Raw genomic sequence first — 17,500 nt, forward strand, 5'->3', positions numbered from 1 at the left:
ACAACCTATAATGCTTAAATGTTCATTGCAAACAGAATGTTTTGTATAATACACCGTACTATAATCTAGAAGGCTTAAGTGTTCATTGCAAACAAGATGTTATGTATAATGTACCTTTCCATATTATGAACTGGTTCTACAAGGCTTTAACTCACTCAGTACGGCCAGTCCTCTCTTCTCCTCTACACAGACCCCTCGGATGTCCAGTGGGTGTCTGAATGACCCAACCATTAGCTTCCGTCGTCAGAATTGTGGTATTCTTTGTCAACATTCACGTCTTCAGTATAAGAGCCTTCCGCTTGCAATATTTTGATGATGGTAATTGGGGTGAAACGCTGTTAATGTCGTCTCTTTCGCCGTTCGTATGGAAAGAGTCAATGTTCATTCAAACAACTAAAACGGGTGACACAACACTGAGTGGTAGCCTGATCTCCATCTGTCGCCACTTAATGCCGGCCGTACAACTGACCGACGTAAACGCCCGCCCAGCAGGACAGGCTGCCACTGACACACATGACCCTGGATTTGAATTGTAGTCCACCACAGGGACGTAGGTAGCACTTTAGACGACAAGCAAAGAGTGGACTGCATAACTGTAAGCGATACAATCTGTCCGTGCTGTCGTGAGTTCGAAAACACGCATCCACTTTAACACGTGCAGACTGCATAACCTGTGTTTCATTCACACACACACACACACACACACACACACACACACACACACACACACTACACATACACACACACACACACACACACACACACTACACACACACGCGCGCGCGCGCGCACACACACACACACACACACACACACACACACACACACACACACACACACACACACACACACACATGTGTGTGTGTATGTGTGTGTGTGTGGAGAGAAAGTTCAGACACATATCGGAAGTAAGAAGAGAGTTGTAACGGGCCGCATAAAAGCTGTGATGTAACTGGAAAAAAAGAAGAAGAAGAAGTGAAAAAAGAAGAAAAAAGTGTTTTCAAACCAGACGTCAGTTAATGTCTTCACTGTGTGGAAATCCAACACACAGCACCACACTCGATTGGCTCAGTATATGATGGCCGTGCCGGCCGCCTCATGGACAACGACTCTGACCTTCTGCGGAAGACACACAACTTGAATATATCTAATTAACTTTCTATAGGAGTTTCCCGTATAAAACTGCAAGTAGTAATTGACGGAGAAAAAAGAGTGTTTCCAAGCCAGATGTCAGTTCAGTTCACGTCTTCAGGTCTTCGCTGCAGGTGTGAAGTCCAGGGCAGTGCCACGTTCTAAAATAATAATTAATAATAATAATAATGGTATTTATATAGCGCTGAATCTTGTGCATAGACAAATCTAAGCGCTTTCGCACCCGTCATTCTCACGCACGCATAACTCTAAAACTGGAGAAACTGAAGACAAGGAAGAGGCAGGGAAGGGAGGCTATTTTGGGAAGAGGTGGGTTTTAAGGCCAGACTTGAAAGAGCTGAGTTAGCTCTAATTCTATCTTTATGCATATATATATATATATATATATATATATATATATATATATATATATATATATATATATATATATATATAATTGTTATTTGCCTCGCGGGCAACGACTTTGACTTTCTGAAGACGCATATATTTATCAAGTATCTAATCAATAACTTTCTGGAGGAGTTTTTGTCATTGATCACTGGCACTCAGCACACTTGTTCTCACATATATCTTCGAAGACTGTGGCGCCGCTCAGAAGAACTGTTCGCCACTGAGATCCTTCGATGCAGGTCTGTCGCCGAGTTTAATTGTGAGTCAAAACCCACTGGCATGCACGGACGGATATTATTGTCATTAAAAGTTCATGGTCAAAAGCAAGGTCTCTGCACTGATTAAGTTGTTTTCCTGTCCATTCTGCAATATTGTCAGTCCATTGTTTTTTCAACACACACACACACGCACGCACACACACACACACACACACTCCGGGGAAGCTCGGGGCCCGGCACACAATGACTACACCGGACACACAGACACACCGGCACTTAGTCACACACGCGCGCGCACACACACACACACACACACACCGTACATACACACACACACACACACTCAGTGACACTGACACAGACACACACACCGTGACACACACACCGGCCGTGACACACCGTGACACACACCGTGACACACACCCGCACACATGGTGACACGCACACTGACTGACACACACCTTTTCTGTTTTCCTCTTCCCTCTACCATCCCCCGTCCCCCACCCTCCCCTCCTCCGCACATCCTCCTCCCCCGACCCCTCCTCCCCCCCCCCCTTTTTTTTTTTTAATCGTCTAATATCACTGGATAGTGAAAAGACGCTGAACTAAAGAACTCGAACGAACACTGACGAATCACGCAACACTGGCACCGCGCACATTTTAATATGTTTACACTTTATAATTCAGCAAGGTTATTACCATTGAAAAGGACGGGGATTTACCGATGGAACCAGGAAAAGACTCTTTTTCTGCAAAGCGTTTAGCCCAGATAAAGAAAGGCAATCGGGATCTGGTTTTTTGTTTGTTGTTGTTTTTAAGGCGGTTTGCAAGTCATTTGACTTGGAAAATTCGTCCTCAACCCAAACGCAAGGTATTGAAATAAAACATACTATAATGTTATATTTTCGTTGCATATGTATTCATTTGATAAACCAGAATCACCCCTTTATAAATTTGAAACGAGGAGACTGGCTTTCGGGGCATATCGAGAAAACGTGGGGCGTGGAGCGACCAAAGCGAGATAACTCGATCAGAATTTGACCTCACTCCTCTTCCGCTCCAACCACGGGAGAAAACTCTTCATGTTTATCAAGTCAAAACTATCATTATTTGACAATTTCCCATCCCATTTTGCAATGCATGCATTACAATTGCTGGAGACGAACGTAAGCTCCACCTTTCTAACGGTGCATTTCATTTAGTTTATTTTGCAAAGCAAAATCCAGGGTCCCTCTGCCCCATTTTCAAAGATGTCTTCGTTCCTGCCTACCAACAAGCACTGACCCATTAATTTTATCACTACGCGCAAACTGCATTTTCATTCGAGGATAAAATTTTCAAAGTTTCGCCAATCATTTAGAGAAGATCAGGCATCATACCTTTCTATCACAACGACTTCATTACCACCACTACATAACACATATTCACGTTGAAAATAATTCTGATCGTGCGAACTATATTTTCCCATGTGCTGCGCGAGATGTTACGCGTCAGAAAAATGGCGTGGATGAAAGGGGAGTTCATCCGTACTTCAACATCGTGTGATAAATCGAAGAAATAGGACTCGGATTATTCAAAATATTTTATTGTTTTTTGGATTATTTCACTTAAATCACCAACAGTCTTCAAAAAGTGACCGATCAGAAAGGGTAAGTTGCTGAAATGTCAGTGCCTTCGAACCACGGTAGCAAATTTCGATCACCTATCTGCGATTGATGGCCGGATTGGTTGACGTGCTTGGACCCAACCAGAAGATTGCCTTGGGTGGGTCGAGAATCGCAGGATTTAAAAGTGACTGTATTATTATATTATTTTGCTCGATTTTATTTGGACTTTTTTGCATTTCAGTGCGATGATTTGTAAAACTTTTTATTTGCAGATTGTGTGTGGCCGGCCGGCCAAGACCAGCCATCGCCATAACGGGAATATTCTTTTCAAATCCAGTTTCATGCATTGACATCCAAATTTACTGAGATTCTGCTGCTAAATGGAAGGTAACATATCCGTTTATTTCTTGCTGTCGTTTTCTTTAGTTAATCGTCACATATGTCATTGTGATTTTGTGCATCTTTGTCACTGGATTTTTGTAAGAATATTTTTCACCAACAGCCAGTGTGATTGTTGAATGTGCAGCTAAGCTTGTCCAGAGAATGTGGAGGAATTTGAACATTTTAATTTTCAAGCTGTTTCGTCATAGCGAATACCCCGATCAAAGTCTTGATTTCGAAAATTGTAATATTATGTGCGAAAGTGTATTTTGAAATGCAGTCAATATGTACGTAGGCAGCAGTATGCTGGACAAAGTTAGTAACAAGAAACAGGACATTTGTAAGGGAGATAACTACGCTTTGACACACACACACACACACTCTCTCTCTCTCTCTCTCTGAGCGCGCGCGCGCGCGCGCACACACACACACACACACACACACACACACACACACACACACTCTCTCTCTCTCTCTCTCTCTCTCTCTCTCTCTCTCTGCTGCAACTTGCATTGAGCCAATTCCCAGAAAACTGTTAAAGCATTAAATTTGAAATAGATAGCAGCAAAAAATTCAAATTGAATTCTTGTACCAGAATTCCCTGAGTATTTTAAACAACTAATGTTAGTTGCTAGATTATATTAAAAAAATTTTTTTTAAGTAAAACTAGTAGAGTATGCCAGTTGTCACTAACTTGTCTAATGAGTATCAGAACGATCATTATGGTTTTCTTGGACTGTGATTTATAGTGTGAATAATTTGAGACAAAGACAATTTAAACATTTATTTAAACAAACTGCCAAAGGGCAGGTTTTACTGTATTGATCTGTTTCTGTACTTCCCTATCCAGAATACCATAAAATGCTGCAATAGCACTTTTCTTGGACTGTTTTCTAATCTTGAATATATACTAATACAATTGAGAATATTGTAGGGGATAGCAAACACATCTTTATTGAAAATTTGGTGGAAAATCACCCCCACTCCCCTAAAAACAAAACACACATACACAGAGTGAAATGCTTACAGTTAATAATAATAATAATGGATACTTATATAGCATACTGTCCAGAAATCTGCTCTCGGTGCTTTACAAAAACGCTTTCGTTAACATAAAACATGACATCTATGTTAAATACACACAGTAAAATGTGACCACACACGCACGCACGCACACACACACACACACACACACACACACACACACACACACACACACACACACACACACACACACACACACACACACACACACACACACACACACACACACTGCATACATACATTTTAACATACATGTGTATCTAACAGCTACCCTAACACATACGCACACATAGGCAGGCACAAACTTACATAAACACACGCACACACAATACACATTCATATACATGCATGTAGTTATGTACACATACATATGTATACACACATAGTCCAGCACAGCTAACACAAATTGAAGTGGACCTGCCACAATTGAACTTACTGCTGAGGGAAAAGGTGAGTTTTGAGACGAGATTTAAAAGATGCGAGGGAATCAGAATGACGGATGTTATCAGGGAGCTTGTTCCACGTCTTTGGCGATTGAAAAGAAAACGATCTGTGTCCATAGGTCTTACTTCTGACGTGAGGTATCCTGAGAAGTCGAGTATCAGAGGAAGAACGGAGCTGGCGAGACGGGGTATAGATATGGAGGAGTTCGGAAAGATACTTGGGGCCAGATCTGTTGACTGCAGAAAAGGTCAGAGTGGATAGCTTATAGTCTGTTCGATCAGAAACAGGCAACCAGTGGAGAGACTGAAGGAGAGGAGAAACATGGTAAAATTTAGAAGCTCTGCAAATGAGTGTGGCAGCGTTATTCTGAATTTGTTGGAATCTAACAGATATTTGGGAAGGCCGGCCAAAAGAGAGTTGCAGTAATCCAATCTTGAGAGAACCAGAGAGCATACAAGTGTCTTGGTTGCATCGGTTGAGAGATAGTGGCGGATAGAGCTGATTCTACGCAGTTCCAAATAGGCAACTTTACAGATATTCGAAATGTGCTGTTGGAAGGAAAGAGGCTGGTCTAGGATTACACCAAGACTGCGAACAGAAGGAGAAAGTGAAACAGGTGTGCTATTGATCAGAACAGAGTCAGGAAAGGAAGGATGTTGATGAAACTTCTTTGGACAGGTTATCATCAATTCAGTCTTATCATCATTTAGTTGCAGCTTGTTGAGAGTCATCCAGTCCTTTAGGCCAGCAATGCACTCCTGTGTTTGAGTCACCAGTGCATCAAATTCAGCTATGGAAGCCTGCTTCTACTGATAAAGTTGTGTGTCATCAGCAAAGCTCTCATACGACATCGCATGATGACTGATGACATCCGACACAGGAGCCGCATATAGCACGAAAAGAACAGGACATAGGACGGACCCCTGTGGGACACCATATTTCAAGGCAGATACACTTGAGTATCTACCATTTACACACACTTTCTGTGTACGATCTGACAGGTAAGACGTGATCCATGCTAGTGCAGTGTCACAAATACCAAAGGAAATTTTAAGTCTGTTCAAGAGGATAGAGTGGTCGATAGTGTCAAAAGCTGCTGACAAATCTAAGAGAGCAAAAACAGATATCTTATCCTCATCAGATCCCAAAAGCAAATCGTTCACTATTCTAAGAAGGGCCATTTCGCAACTATGACCACGTCTATAAGCTGACTGGTGGGAATTAAGTAAACCATTTTGTTCCAGATGAGCTAAGAGCTGAGACAATATGTGACGCCGCATGCGAAAATCATGGATAAGTCACTGGAGTAAATTTCATGTAACACGCTGTGAAAGTGACAAGGGGTGAAAATATCAAATTTGAGTTTTTTGATTATGCAGATTCTATGATTCTTTTTCTATGAAATTTCCAAGTATTATAAAGAAATATAAACTAAAGTATTAGTGCTTTATTTTGATGTTTTCCTGTTGGGAATTGGTGATCAAGACTGGGAAACAGCGAACTCGTTTGCCCCAATTTTCTCAGAAGTACGTTTGTGATCATCACGAGACTCAAATGCATGTATCTCAGAAACTAATAAAGATACTTGAATTCTGTTTTCTGTGTTATTCAGAATTCTCTCTACTTTCAGATAAAAGAATATTATCATTTTGTGAATTTTGACCATTATCCGTGATTTTCGCATGCACCATCACATATGATCTTTTCTAGCAGTTTTGATAAAAATGACAGATTAGAGACAGGTCGATAATTTTTCAAACAATTATGATCCAAAGATGGTTTCTTGATGAGTGGACATACAACAGCAGATTTGAACTTTCAGGGAAACAACCAGACAGTAACTGAGTAAGGAAGAATTGATGACATGAGTAATATGTGGCAGTAGAACATCAATACATTCAACCAACAAAGAAGACTGGACAGGGTCAAGCTCACAGGATTTCGGACAAGCGCTCAGACACACTTTCTTCACAAAATCTTCAGTAACCTGTTGGAAACAATGTAAAACAGGACCACTGTACACGCGTTCTTGAATGGGTGAAGAAGGAGACACAACAGAGTCAAGCTTCTCACAAATGCATGATATTTTGCCCGTGAAGAAGTCAGAAAACTTTAAAGGGAGCCCCTGTCAACAATGTTTGTTACACTATTCCTGGCTGTCTGAAAAATGTCCCTACTGACGGTCAAACTAGTGGCACGCCAGTGCCTCTCAGCTCTCCTTCTCTCCCGCATGGCCTCCAACAGCTCTGGTCCCACAGTGTTGTACCAAGGCGACGGGGGACGATTGGAGATCAGGTGCTGAGTCGACGGGGCGTGCCTGTCGAGTACAGCACGTAGGACAGTGGATAGCTGGTCAGCGGTCGGCTCAAAAGGGATATTAGTCAGCAGGTCAGCTTTAAATAAGTCTAAGTCAATTGAGGTTACAGACTGGTTATTATCGAACAAACTGACAATTTCAAGTAATTTAGAGGTATAAAACTGTGTGGGTGAATCAAAATGAAAATTAAAGTCACCGACAATAAGTAGGGAGCCTGGTAAACTGTTAGCGTATTCTAATAAGTCCGGAAACTGTTCTATGAACATCGTATCAGAAAGTTTATTTTTCTTGTTTGGTGAGAGACAGAACACATTGATGTGGGAATGTGGCAGCAACAGTGAAAGCTGGGCCAGTTCAAAGGAGGCATGGTTGAAGGGGAAGGCAGCTGTGTACGTTGTGTGTGGGAGCAGCCTGTCTGACACAACGAAGGCGATTCCTCCCCCGCAAGTTGTAACACGAGGGAAGGAGGTTATAGTGTAGACAGGGGGAGCGAGATCTCGACACTTAGCTTCATCCCCAGTACTGCGAAGCCAAGTTTCTGTGATACACAGGACGTCGAGGTTGATCAAAAGCAGATGTTCGTTGATCGCTGAGTGTTTGAGGCGAGGACCAACTGACTGGGCGTTGAACAGACCTAGAGAAATTTGAGCTGAGCAGTGGGAGGGAAAGCAGGACAGAGGTACACGAATAAGGTTATTAAAGTTGATGCATGATACAGTATGGTCAGTGGAAGTTACATGTCCAGTACCACACACAACAGCTATCTTCCTCTGCTTGCGACGTCCTGCACGATAAGTGCGAACACGGGGGAGGTGGCAACCTATACCCACACCTCTGATGGCGTCGATGACAGAAGGGTCAAGTGCTGCAGGAGGCACGGACAGGAGCTGGTCCCATGTGTAAGACACGTGGGGAAAATGAGCATCAAGCGAGGGCCTGTGGTAGAGGTCAGCTTCAGGAACACGCGGAGCGGGCTGCGCATGCGAAAGGGGATGGTGAAGAAATGGCGTGCTCTGACAAGCAAGAATACTTTCCAGGTTACACAGAAAACATGTCCAAATAACTTGAAGTTCCGGTGGCAGAATCGCACAAAACAAGCACCAGTGTATGACTGTATACTCCACTCCATCATAAAGCACATACACAACTTTCACGTCAACGCACAATCACATTCCAACACAAGTGACAAAAGAAATGAGAGCTAGGACTATGCTGCCTGTCAGGCGTAGCCCTACTCACAATACGTGAGTTGTGACAATTAACATCATCAGTCACAACTCTAATACTCAGTAACAGCTAAAACAACAGAAACACAGAGTTAAGTATGTCAGGCAGAAAATTAAATAAATATAAAGCTTTTCAACAATAATTACATAGAAACAAAATCAGAGATACTTTTAAACTAAATATAATGGCTGGTTTTATAGTATCTTAGTCATTGTTAACTCTTTATTTATGTTGCATCAATCTTGTGAGTTTATGTCAATTTTGACGAGTATGTTTTACAATTAATATTTTAAAATCTGAATGAAAAAAAGAATACTTAATATTCCTCTGAAATTTTGTGTTTTATTTGTGCGAGATGTGATGATGTGTGTCTGGTCATCGGAAAAGATGCAGAATGACAAAGATGGCATGGATGTCTTGTTCATGAGTTTTCAGTCAATAAGTAATTAAGTTACTGAGTCAGAAAAAAAAGAAGAAAAAGATTCAGGATTTTACCTTTCATCTGTGGCGTGCTTTTGAGAGTGGACAAATACACATGCTCAGAGCACTCGACCATATCTAGGTCATCACTTGTAATCTCCAACGAAACATGAAATGGAGTGGAGTTTGTGAGAATGTGGAGACATACTTTCTTTTTCAAATATTATCTCTCAGGAATAGGAGCGAAGATCTGTCCACTCTTTTCTTGGAATACAACTCAAACTTTATTTTCAGGACTATTGCAGTGATTACTGTTCATGGGATACTGACAGACACTCGCAAGAATGATGTCAAATAAATCAAGAGTTAAATCTCTTACCTCAGTACTATGCTATGAAACAGCAGAGACCAGTGGATGATGTGTATCAAAAAACACCTGTATAGAGACATTGATAGCTGATGCTCTTGACATTGTGTACAAATCAACTAAAGCAGGAGCTTGACTCTTTCTTTTGTCTTTTGGTTTCTGATCGAATAGACTATAACAGTATAAGCTATCCACTCTGACCTTTTCTGCAGTCAACGGATCTGGCCCCAAGTATCTTTCTGAACTCCTCTATATCTATACCCCGTCTCGCCAGCTCCGTTCTTCCTCTGATACTTGACTTCTCAGGATACCTCACATCAGAAGTAAGACCTATGGAGACAGATCGTTTTCTTTTCAATCGCCAAAGACGTGGAACAAGCTCCCTGATAACCTCCGTCATTCTGATTCCCTCGCATCTTTTAAATCTCGTCTCAAAACTCACCTTTTCCCTCAGCAATAAGTTCAATTGTGGCAGGTCCACTTCCTTTGCGTTAGCTGTGCTTGACTGTGTGTGTATACATATGTATGTGTACATTACTACATGCATGTATATGAATGTGTATTGTGTGTGCGTGTGTTTATGTAAGTTTGTGCCTGCCTATGTGTGCACATGTGTTACGGTAGCTGTTAGATACACATGTATGTTAAAATGTATGTATGCAGCGTGTGTGTGTGTGTGTGCGTGCGTGCGTGCGTGCGTGCGTGTAGTCACATTTTGGTGTGTGTGTGTAACATAGATATAATGTTCATGTTAACAAAAGCATTTTTGTAAAGCACCTAGAACAGATTTCTGGATAGTGTGCTATATAAGTATCCATTATTATTATTATTGGTTTTCCGGATTCCTTTCTCTAATTTTGGGGTAAATGATGGCGTGGGGATGTGTCAGTTATGGTCTGCGGCAGGCAGATTGGCCTGAAAGTGAAACATAGTGAAAGAGAACTTTGGCTTTTTTCTCTCTCCTCTTTTCCTTCTGGAGTTGTCCACACAGAACATTAAATAAGCAGGTCTCAATATGCATAAATATGTATGATATATGTATATATATCTTATGATTTGAATAAAATTTTAGAACAAACTTGCAACATGTTCATGTTTGGCCATTTTTAGATGTGTAAACATTGAACCAGTTGATTGAAAAGACTATATATTTATTTATGTAACACATTGGATAACTTGATATTTTTGAAACAATATTCCTAACAGTAACAAGCTTTAGTGGGATGTTAATGTCATGTTAGTTAACGTGAAACTTTTAAAAGCACAACTGAAATTTGAAAATATTAGCTGAAGAAATTTTTATCTTAAAATAAGTTATATGAAATGTGAATCATGCATAATTACCATTGTGATTGCTCATGTTATTTTCTGTTTTGAATTTGAAACATTTAGTTGATTAAAATTTAAATGAAATCCTTTGTTCCTGCATATTTCAGTGGAAGTTTGTGTACATGTAATAATGTATTGGTTTATGACTTCATCAGTTTGTTTTGGTGAATTTGTGACTTATAAGTTATATTTTTCAATTTCTTTTAATGTTTTTTGTTGTTGTTGTTGTTGGTTTTTTTTTAAATTTAATTTTTTATTTGTATAAATATATATATAATACTAATAGGCAGGGAGGAGAAAATTTTCAACTGTGACTATGAGTATAACTATAAGCCCAAGTAATCCCATACATCCATTATAAATTCATATTTCTGAATATCATATTTTACTTTTTATAGACTAATAATACACACACACACACACACACACACACACACACACACACACACACACACATATATACACACACACACATGCTTGCTATTTTGATTATAACAAATAATGGTATATTTTGTTAAGGCACTGTGGCTGAATTATTCTTTTGGCAGAAGTAACATAAATGAACACAGATACTGAAATAGGCCTTTATAGATATGTACAGATATCACAAACTGAAGCAAAAGTAAAACAAGAAGATAACACTTGATTAAACTAAAGTGTTAATAGCAGCTAAGAAAACAAGTACTGGGTTGCAGAAGGCAGTGTAAAGTCATGTCAGGAGAGAGAGAATACAGCTCAGCCCTTGTCTCAAGATGTCAGTGAAGCCAGCGTGTCCAGTCAGCCCAGTCGTCCATCATTGGGAGGTGTTGAGGACGTCGACCTAGAGGCCTCAGGAATCCCAGGGGTAGAGGAGACAGAGGATTTGTTTGCTGAATCAGGCACCTTCCCATACTCTGGTCTCGAGACTGAAAGCCAGTCCTTCCCGCCTCAGTTGTCAGAAAAGGTCCTCAAAGGACCGGATCTCTTTTTACCCAAAGCGTGCGAGGAAGACAGTGATGCGCAGTCAGACTCCCCTCTTACCCCTCCTTTTCCTGGATACTCTGATTACTCTTTGGACTCTCAGCCAGACCTCAGTCGCCCAGGCCACCCTTTGGAGCGTTTTGGTGCGGCTCAACCTGCACCATACGCCTACAGTACAGAATTCTCTCACTTCCCACTGAAACGGGGCCGGGGGAGGCCAAGGAAAGACCCCTTTTCTTCAGTGAGCAAAAGATCAAGGTAAGGAACGTTTTGCTGCAAATGCTGATTTGTCATTTTTGTGCCAAAGTGTACAGATTTCGATAAAAGTTGGGATTTTTGTAATTTTTTCTGTTCATGAAATATCTGTGGACAGCATAACACATTTTTAAACATTTTGTAAATTTCATTTTCAATATGAAAGAAACAATCAAGGGTTAAACTAAAGGCACCACCGTTTGCTAGTTTGGGTGAACATGTTGTAAGTTTTATACATGTATATGAGGTGTTTTTCATGGAAAAGAGTGAGATATTCAGGATGATTAAGGGTAAGGACACAATGTACAGTGACTAATTATGCAAGATATCAGGGTGCAAAATATGTTTAATCAACAGCACTAGTTTTAAAAACACCTTGAAGTTAAACATGTCATCAAGAAAAAAACCACACCCAGTTCTGTTTGAGTTAAAACTTCAACAGAATGAATAACACTCATTAACAGCAAGAAGATTAAACTGAAACACATTGCCTATCAATAAAAACTTCAACAGAATGAATAACAGCAAGGAGAGAAAATTAAACGCTCTCGTTTTTTTGTTTATCAATTCCTCAGGGGCCGAGGGTTTGGTCGTCGTGGGCGCCCAGCATTGACCTCCCATTTGCCACATAAACAAGCCTGGCTGGAAACCAGGCACAGCCAGAGGTCAATGGATGCAAGTGACCCTGCTGATGCTAAAGATGGAATGCCAGCTTCCCGAGCCCTGGGTCCCAATGAGGGGGCCTCCACCTCAGGCAGCAACCAGACGCTGGCTGTCTCCGCGGTGTCTGCCACGGACGACACGTCAGACAGCCAGGGGTGAGATGATGCCTTCCCTTTTTTTTTTTCAGGCAGGAAAGAGGGATGTTCTTTATTTCTTTTCCCACTAGGCGTGTTGATTTTTTTTTTTTTTTCTGGCAGGAAAGAGGGATATTCTTTCTTTCTTTTCCCCGTAGGTGTGTTGATTTTTTTTTTTTTTTCTGGCAGGAAAGAGGGATATTCTTTCTTTCTTTTCCCCGTAGGTGTGTTGATTTTTTTTTTTTTTTTCAGGCAGGAAAGAGGGATGTTCTTTATTTCTTTTCCCACAAGACGTGTTGATTCCCCCTCCCCCCCAGTCCCTCTCCCCTTCTTTTTAGCAGGAAAGAAGAATGTTCTTTATATCTTTTCCCAGTAGATGTGTTATTTTTTCCCCCTATTTTTATTAGCAGGAAATAGGGGTGTTTCTTCTTTCCCCAGCACGTGTGTTGATTTCCTCCCCACCCCCCGCCTTTTTTTTTTTTTTTTTTTTTAAGCAGGAAAGAGGGATGTTCTATATTTCTTTCCTCAGTAGGTGTCTAGATTCCACACCCCCCCTTTTTTTTTTTTTTTTTTTTTTTTTTTAGCAGGAAAGAGGGATGTTCTTTATTTCTTTCCTCAGTAGGTGTGTTGAGTTTCTTTTTTTTATTTTTTTATTTTTTTTAAAGCAGGAAAGAGGGATGTTCTTTATTTCTTTTCCTCAGAGGGTGGGTTGTTGTTTTTTTTCCTGTTTTTGTTTGTTTGTTTGTTTAGCAGGAAAGAGGGATGTTGTATATTTCTTTCCCCAGTTTGGTGTGTTGATTCCCCCCACCCTCACACCCCCCCCTCCCCTCAACCCCCCACACCCCCTTTTTTTTTTCTTTTAGCAGGAAGGGTGGATGTTATTTCTTTTCCCAGTAGGTGTGTTGTTGTTGTTGTTTTTTATATTTAGCTGTAAAGAGGGATGTTCTTTATTTCTTTTCCCAGTAGGTGTGCTGTTGTTGTTGTTTTTTATATTTAGCTGTAAAGAGGGATGTTCTTTATTTCTTTTCCCAGTAGGTGTGCTGTTGTTGTTGTTTTTATTTATATTTAGCTGTAAAGAGGGATGTTCTTTATTTCTTTTCCCAGTAGGTGTGCTGTTGTTGTTGTTTTTATTTATATTTAGCTGTAAAGAGGGATGTTCTTTATTTCTTTTCCCAGTAGGTGTGCTGTTGTTGTTGTTTTTATATTTAGCTGTAAAGAGGGATGTTCTTTATTTCTTTTCCCAGTAGGTGTGCTGTTGTTGTTGTTTTTATATTTAGCTGCAAAGAGGGATGTTCTTTATTTCTTTTCCCAGTAGGTGTGCTGTTGTTGTTGTTTTTTTATATTTAGCTGCAAAGAGGGATGTTCTTTATTTCTTTTCCCAGTAGGTGTGCTGTTGTTGTTGTTTTTTTATATTTAGCTGTAAAGAGGGATGTTCTTTATTTCTTTTCCCAGTAGGTGTGCTGTTGTTGTTGTTTTTATATTTAGCTGTAAAGAGGGATGTTCTTTATTTCTTTTCCCAGTAGGTGTGCTGTTGTTGTTGTTTTTATATTTAGCTGCAAAGAGGGATGTTCTTTATTTCTTTTCCCAGTAGGTGTGCTGTTGTTGTTGTTTTTTTATATTTAGCTGTAAAGAGGGATGTTCTTTATTTCTTTTCCCAGTAGGTGTGCTGTTGTTGTTGTTTTTTATATTTAGCTGTAAAGAGGGATGTTCTTTATTTCTTTTCCCAGTAGGTGTGCTGTTGTTGTTGTTTTTATTTATATTTAGCTGCAAAGAGGGATGTTCTTTATTTCTTTTCCCAGTAGGTGTGCTGTTGTTGTTGTTTTTATTTATATTTAGCTGCAAAGAGGGATGTTCTTTATTTCTTTTCCCAGTAGGTGTGTTGTTGTTGTTGTTTTTTATATTTAGCTGTAAAGAGGGATGTTCTTTATTTCTTTTCCCAGTAGGTGTGCTGAATCCCCCCCACCCCACACCCCACCCCCCTATTTTTTCAGCAGGAAAGAGGAATGTGTTGTTGTTGTTTTTCCTTGATGGTGTGTTAATTTTTTCCTCCTTTTTTTTTGTTTTAGCAGGAAAAAGGGATGTTCTTTATTTCCTTTCCCAGTAGGTGTGTTGATCTTTGTGTGTTGTTTTTCTTGTGTTCTTGTTGGTTTACATTGATTTTAATGCAGTTTGAACTTTACCTTGTTATATTTATGTTTTCATGAAATCATAAAGGTTTCTTGAATTTTAAAAGATGTAGCAGTAAGGAGTAACAAACTGTAACAACTAAAAAAGAAAAGAAAACTAAACAGTTGTTACAGGATATCCATCCAATGGACAGTTTGCCTTAACAAACTATGTCTAATCTGTACCTGCAAGTGAAATATTACTTTTTTTTTATTACATATTTTTATCTCTTTTTTTTTTTCAGTTCTGGGCGTATATGTGCATTCTGTGCCTGCGGAGAGAAAAGCCTTCTGGGTCAAGGGGACATGTACAAGTTTGAGGCCACCCCAGGGTTCATCCCGTCCAAGCGAATGTTGAAGTCGCGGCGGGGTTCGAGTGAGGCGGAGGAGCAGAGTCGAGAAAAGAGCCCCAAACACCTGACATGGAGGAGACCCAGAGGGCCCTTCAAGAGCAGCAGGTATGGCGGATTATTCAGAGATGCCTTCTTCTTCTTCTTCTGCGTTCACTCGTATGCACACGAGTGGGCTTTTATGTGTATGACCGTTTTTCCCCCACCATGTAGGCAGCCATACTCCGTTTTCGGGGATGTGCATGCTGGGTATGTTCTTGTTTCCATAACCCACCATACGCTGACATGGATTACAGGATCTTTAACGTGCGTATTTGATCTTCTGCTTGCATATACACACGAAGGGGGTTCAGGCACTAAGCAGGTCTGCACATATGTTGACCTGGGAGATCGTAAAAATCTCCACCCTTTACCCACCAGGCGCTGTCACCGTGATTTGAACCCAGGACCCTCAGATTGAAAGTCCAATGCTTTAACCATTCGGCTATTGCACCCGTCATTCAGAGATGCCAATTGTTATCATTTTGCTGTATTTTGTAATGTTCGATCGCAGTTTGTTCCGACATAATGCCAGCATCAAACTCAAAATTGTTCTTAGTTCATTTTTGACTACATAGCATGGTCACATGTTCCCCTGTCATAACATTACCCAGACGCTCCAGACCTGTTGATCACGAGGCCAGGGCAGTCACTACTAACCTTGCTGATGTGGCTTGGAGTCTGAGTGTTCCTACCAAATTTCCTGATTGTTGACAGGGGTTGGCATCTCTGATTATTTGTTGTTGTTCTATTTTCCTGGGCATCACTTTAATGACTACACATCCCCCATTTCTTTAAATGATTCCTGCCTTTCCTTGTTCTGACTTCTTTGATTTATTATGTTTGTTTGTTTTTCTTCTTCTTGATGCTTCGTTGAAAGAGAAACACACTGTCAGTGTATATGGCTGTGTTCGGTTGGAGAGTTTGAATTACTTGGTTCAGAATGCACTTTGTAATGAGTAATGAATTTTGTACATGTTGATCGTGGTAGATTTGGATTATGGTAATATAACTGACAGTTAAGTGTTCTTTGTGTATATGATATTGGAGATAGGTTACAGAGGAGTATCAAGAAAGAAAAAGAAAAGATGGAAAAGTATTGAGGGAGGAATGAGGGTCAGATGGAGACAAAAGACGGCATACATGGAACACGATCAAACCTGTGTTATCAGTGGTAACTGGTGTGTCTTTTGCAAGAGTGGGTAACATGAGTATCTTTTGTCAACACTGTAACCTAGGCATCTTTGGCACTGTGTGGTTAAGACCATCAAACCTATGCTGTCAGTGGTAACTGGTGTGTCTTTTGCAAGAGTGGGTAACGTGTATCTGTTATCAGTGCTGTAACCTAAGCATCTTTGGCAAAAGAGGGCATACATGGAAGACAATCAAACCTGTGCTGACAGTGGTAATATCTGTTGTCAGCGCTGTGAACCAAGCATTATTGGTGCTGTGTGGTTAAGATAATCAAACCTATGCTCTCAGTGGTAACCTGTGTATCTTTAGCAAGAGAGGGTAACCTGTGTATCTGTTGACAAAGCTGTGACCTAAGCATCTTTGGCAGAAGAGGGCTTACAAACCTATGCTGACAGTGGTAACTTTTGCAAGAGAGGTAACCTGCATATATCTGTTTTCAATGCTGTGACCCATGCATCATTGGCACATCGTGGTTAAGACAATCAAACCTATGTTCTCAATGGTAACTGGTGTATCATTTGCGAGAGAGGTAATGTGCGTATCTTGTCAGCGCTGTAACCTAAGCGTCATTGACACTGTGTGTTTTTCAGGGAACGGAGCCGCTCACCCCGTCAGCAGTCCTTTGGGGAGGAAGACACTGCCTCCCTGACGCTGACAGACGAGTTGGCTTTGGTGGGCTTCACAGATGATGTGGATATGAACACCATATTCGATGACACGAGTGAGTGTGTGTGTGTGTGTGTGTGTGTGTGTGTGTGTGGAAAGGGGTGGAAGGATGGGGATGGGTGGGTGCTACTGAAACTTATATTTAACTACACATGCTTTACCGTGACCCACTAGTACA

At 40.7% G+C, this 17,500-nt stretch overlaps 1 protein-coding gene across 1 annotated transcript in view; it reads left to right on the top strand.

Moving 5' to 3' along the window:
• The first annotated feature begins 3,261 nt into the window (after positions 1-3,261).
• Positions 3,262-17,500, top strand: part of LOC143290332 (uncharacterized) — a 158,286-nt gene continuing 144,047 nt past the window's right edge. The window contains exons 1-6 of the mRNA XM_076599685.1: positions 3,262-3,409; positions 3,640-3,754; positions 11,592-12,114; positions 12,687-12,929; positions 15,319-15,531; positions 17,247-17,377. Of these exons, the coding sequence (XP_076455800.1) occupies positions 3,748-3,754; positions 11,592-12,114; positions 12,687-12,929; positions 15,319-15,531; positions 17,247-17,377 (1,117 nt within the window). The 5' untranslated portion in view covers positions 3,262-3,409; positions 3,640-3,747. The remainder of the gene's footprint in view (positions 3,410-3,639; positions 3,755-11,591; positions 12,115-12,686; positions 12,930-15,318; positions 15,532-17,246; positions 17,378-17,500) is intronic.

Source organism: Babylonia areolata, chromosome 15, assembly GCF_041734735.1.
Source record: "Babylonia areolata isolate BAREFJ2019XMU chromosome 15, ASM4173473v1, whole genome shotgun sequence".
NCBI lineage: Eukaryota > Metazoa > Mollusca > Gastropoda > Neogastropoda > Buccinidae > Babylonia > Babylonia areolata.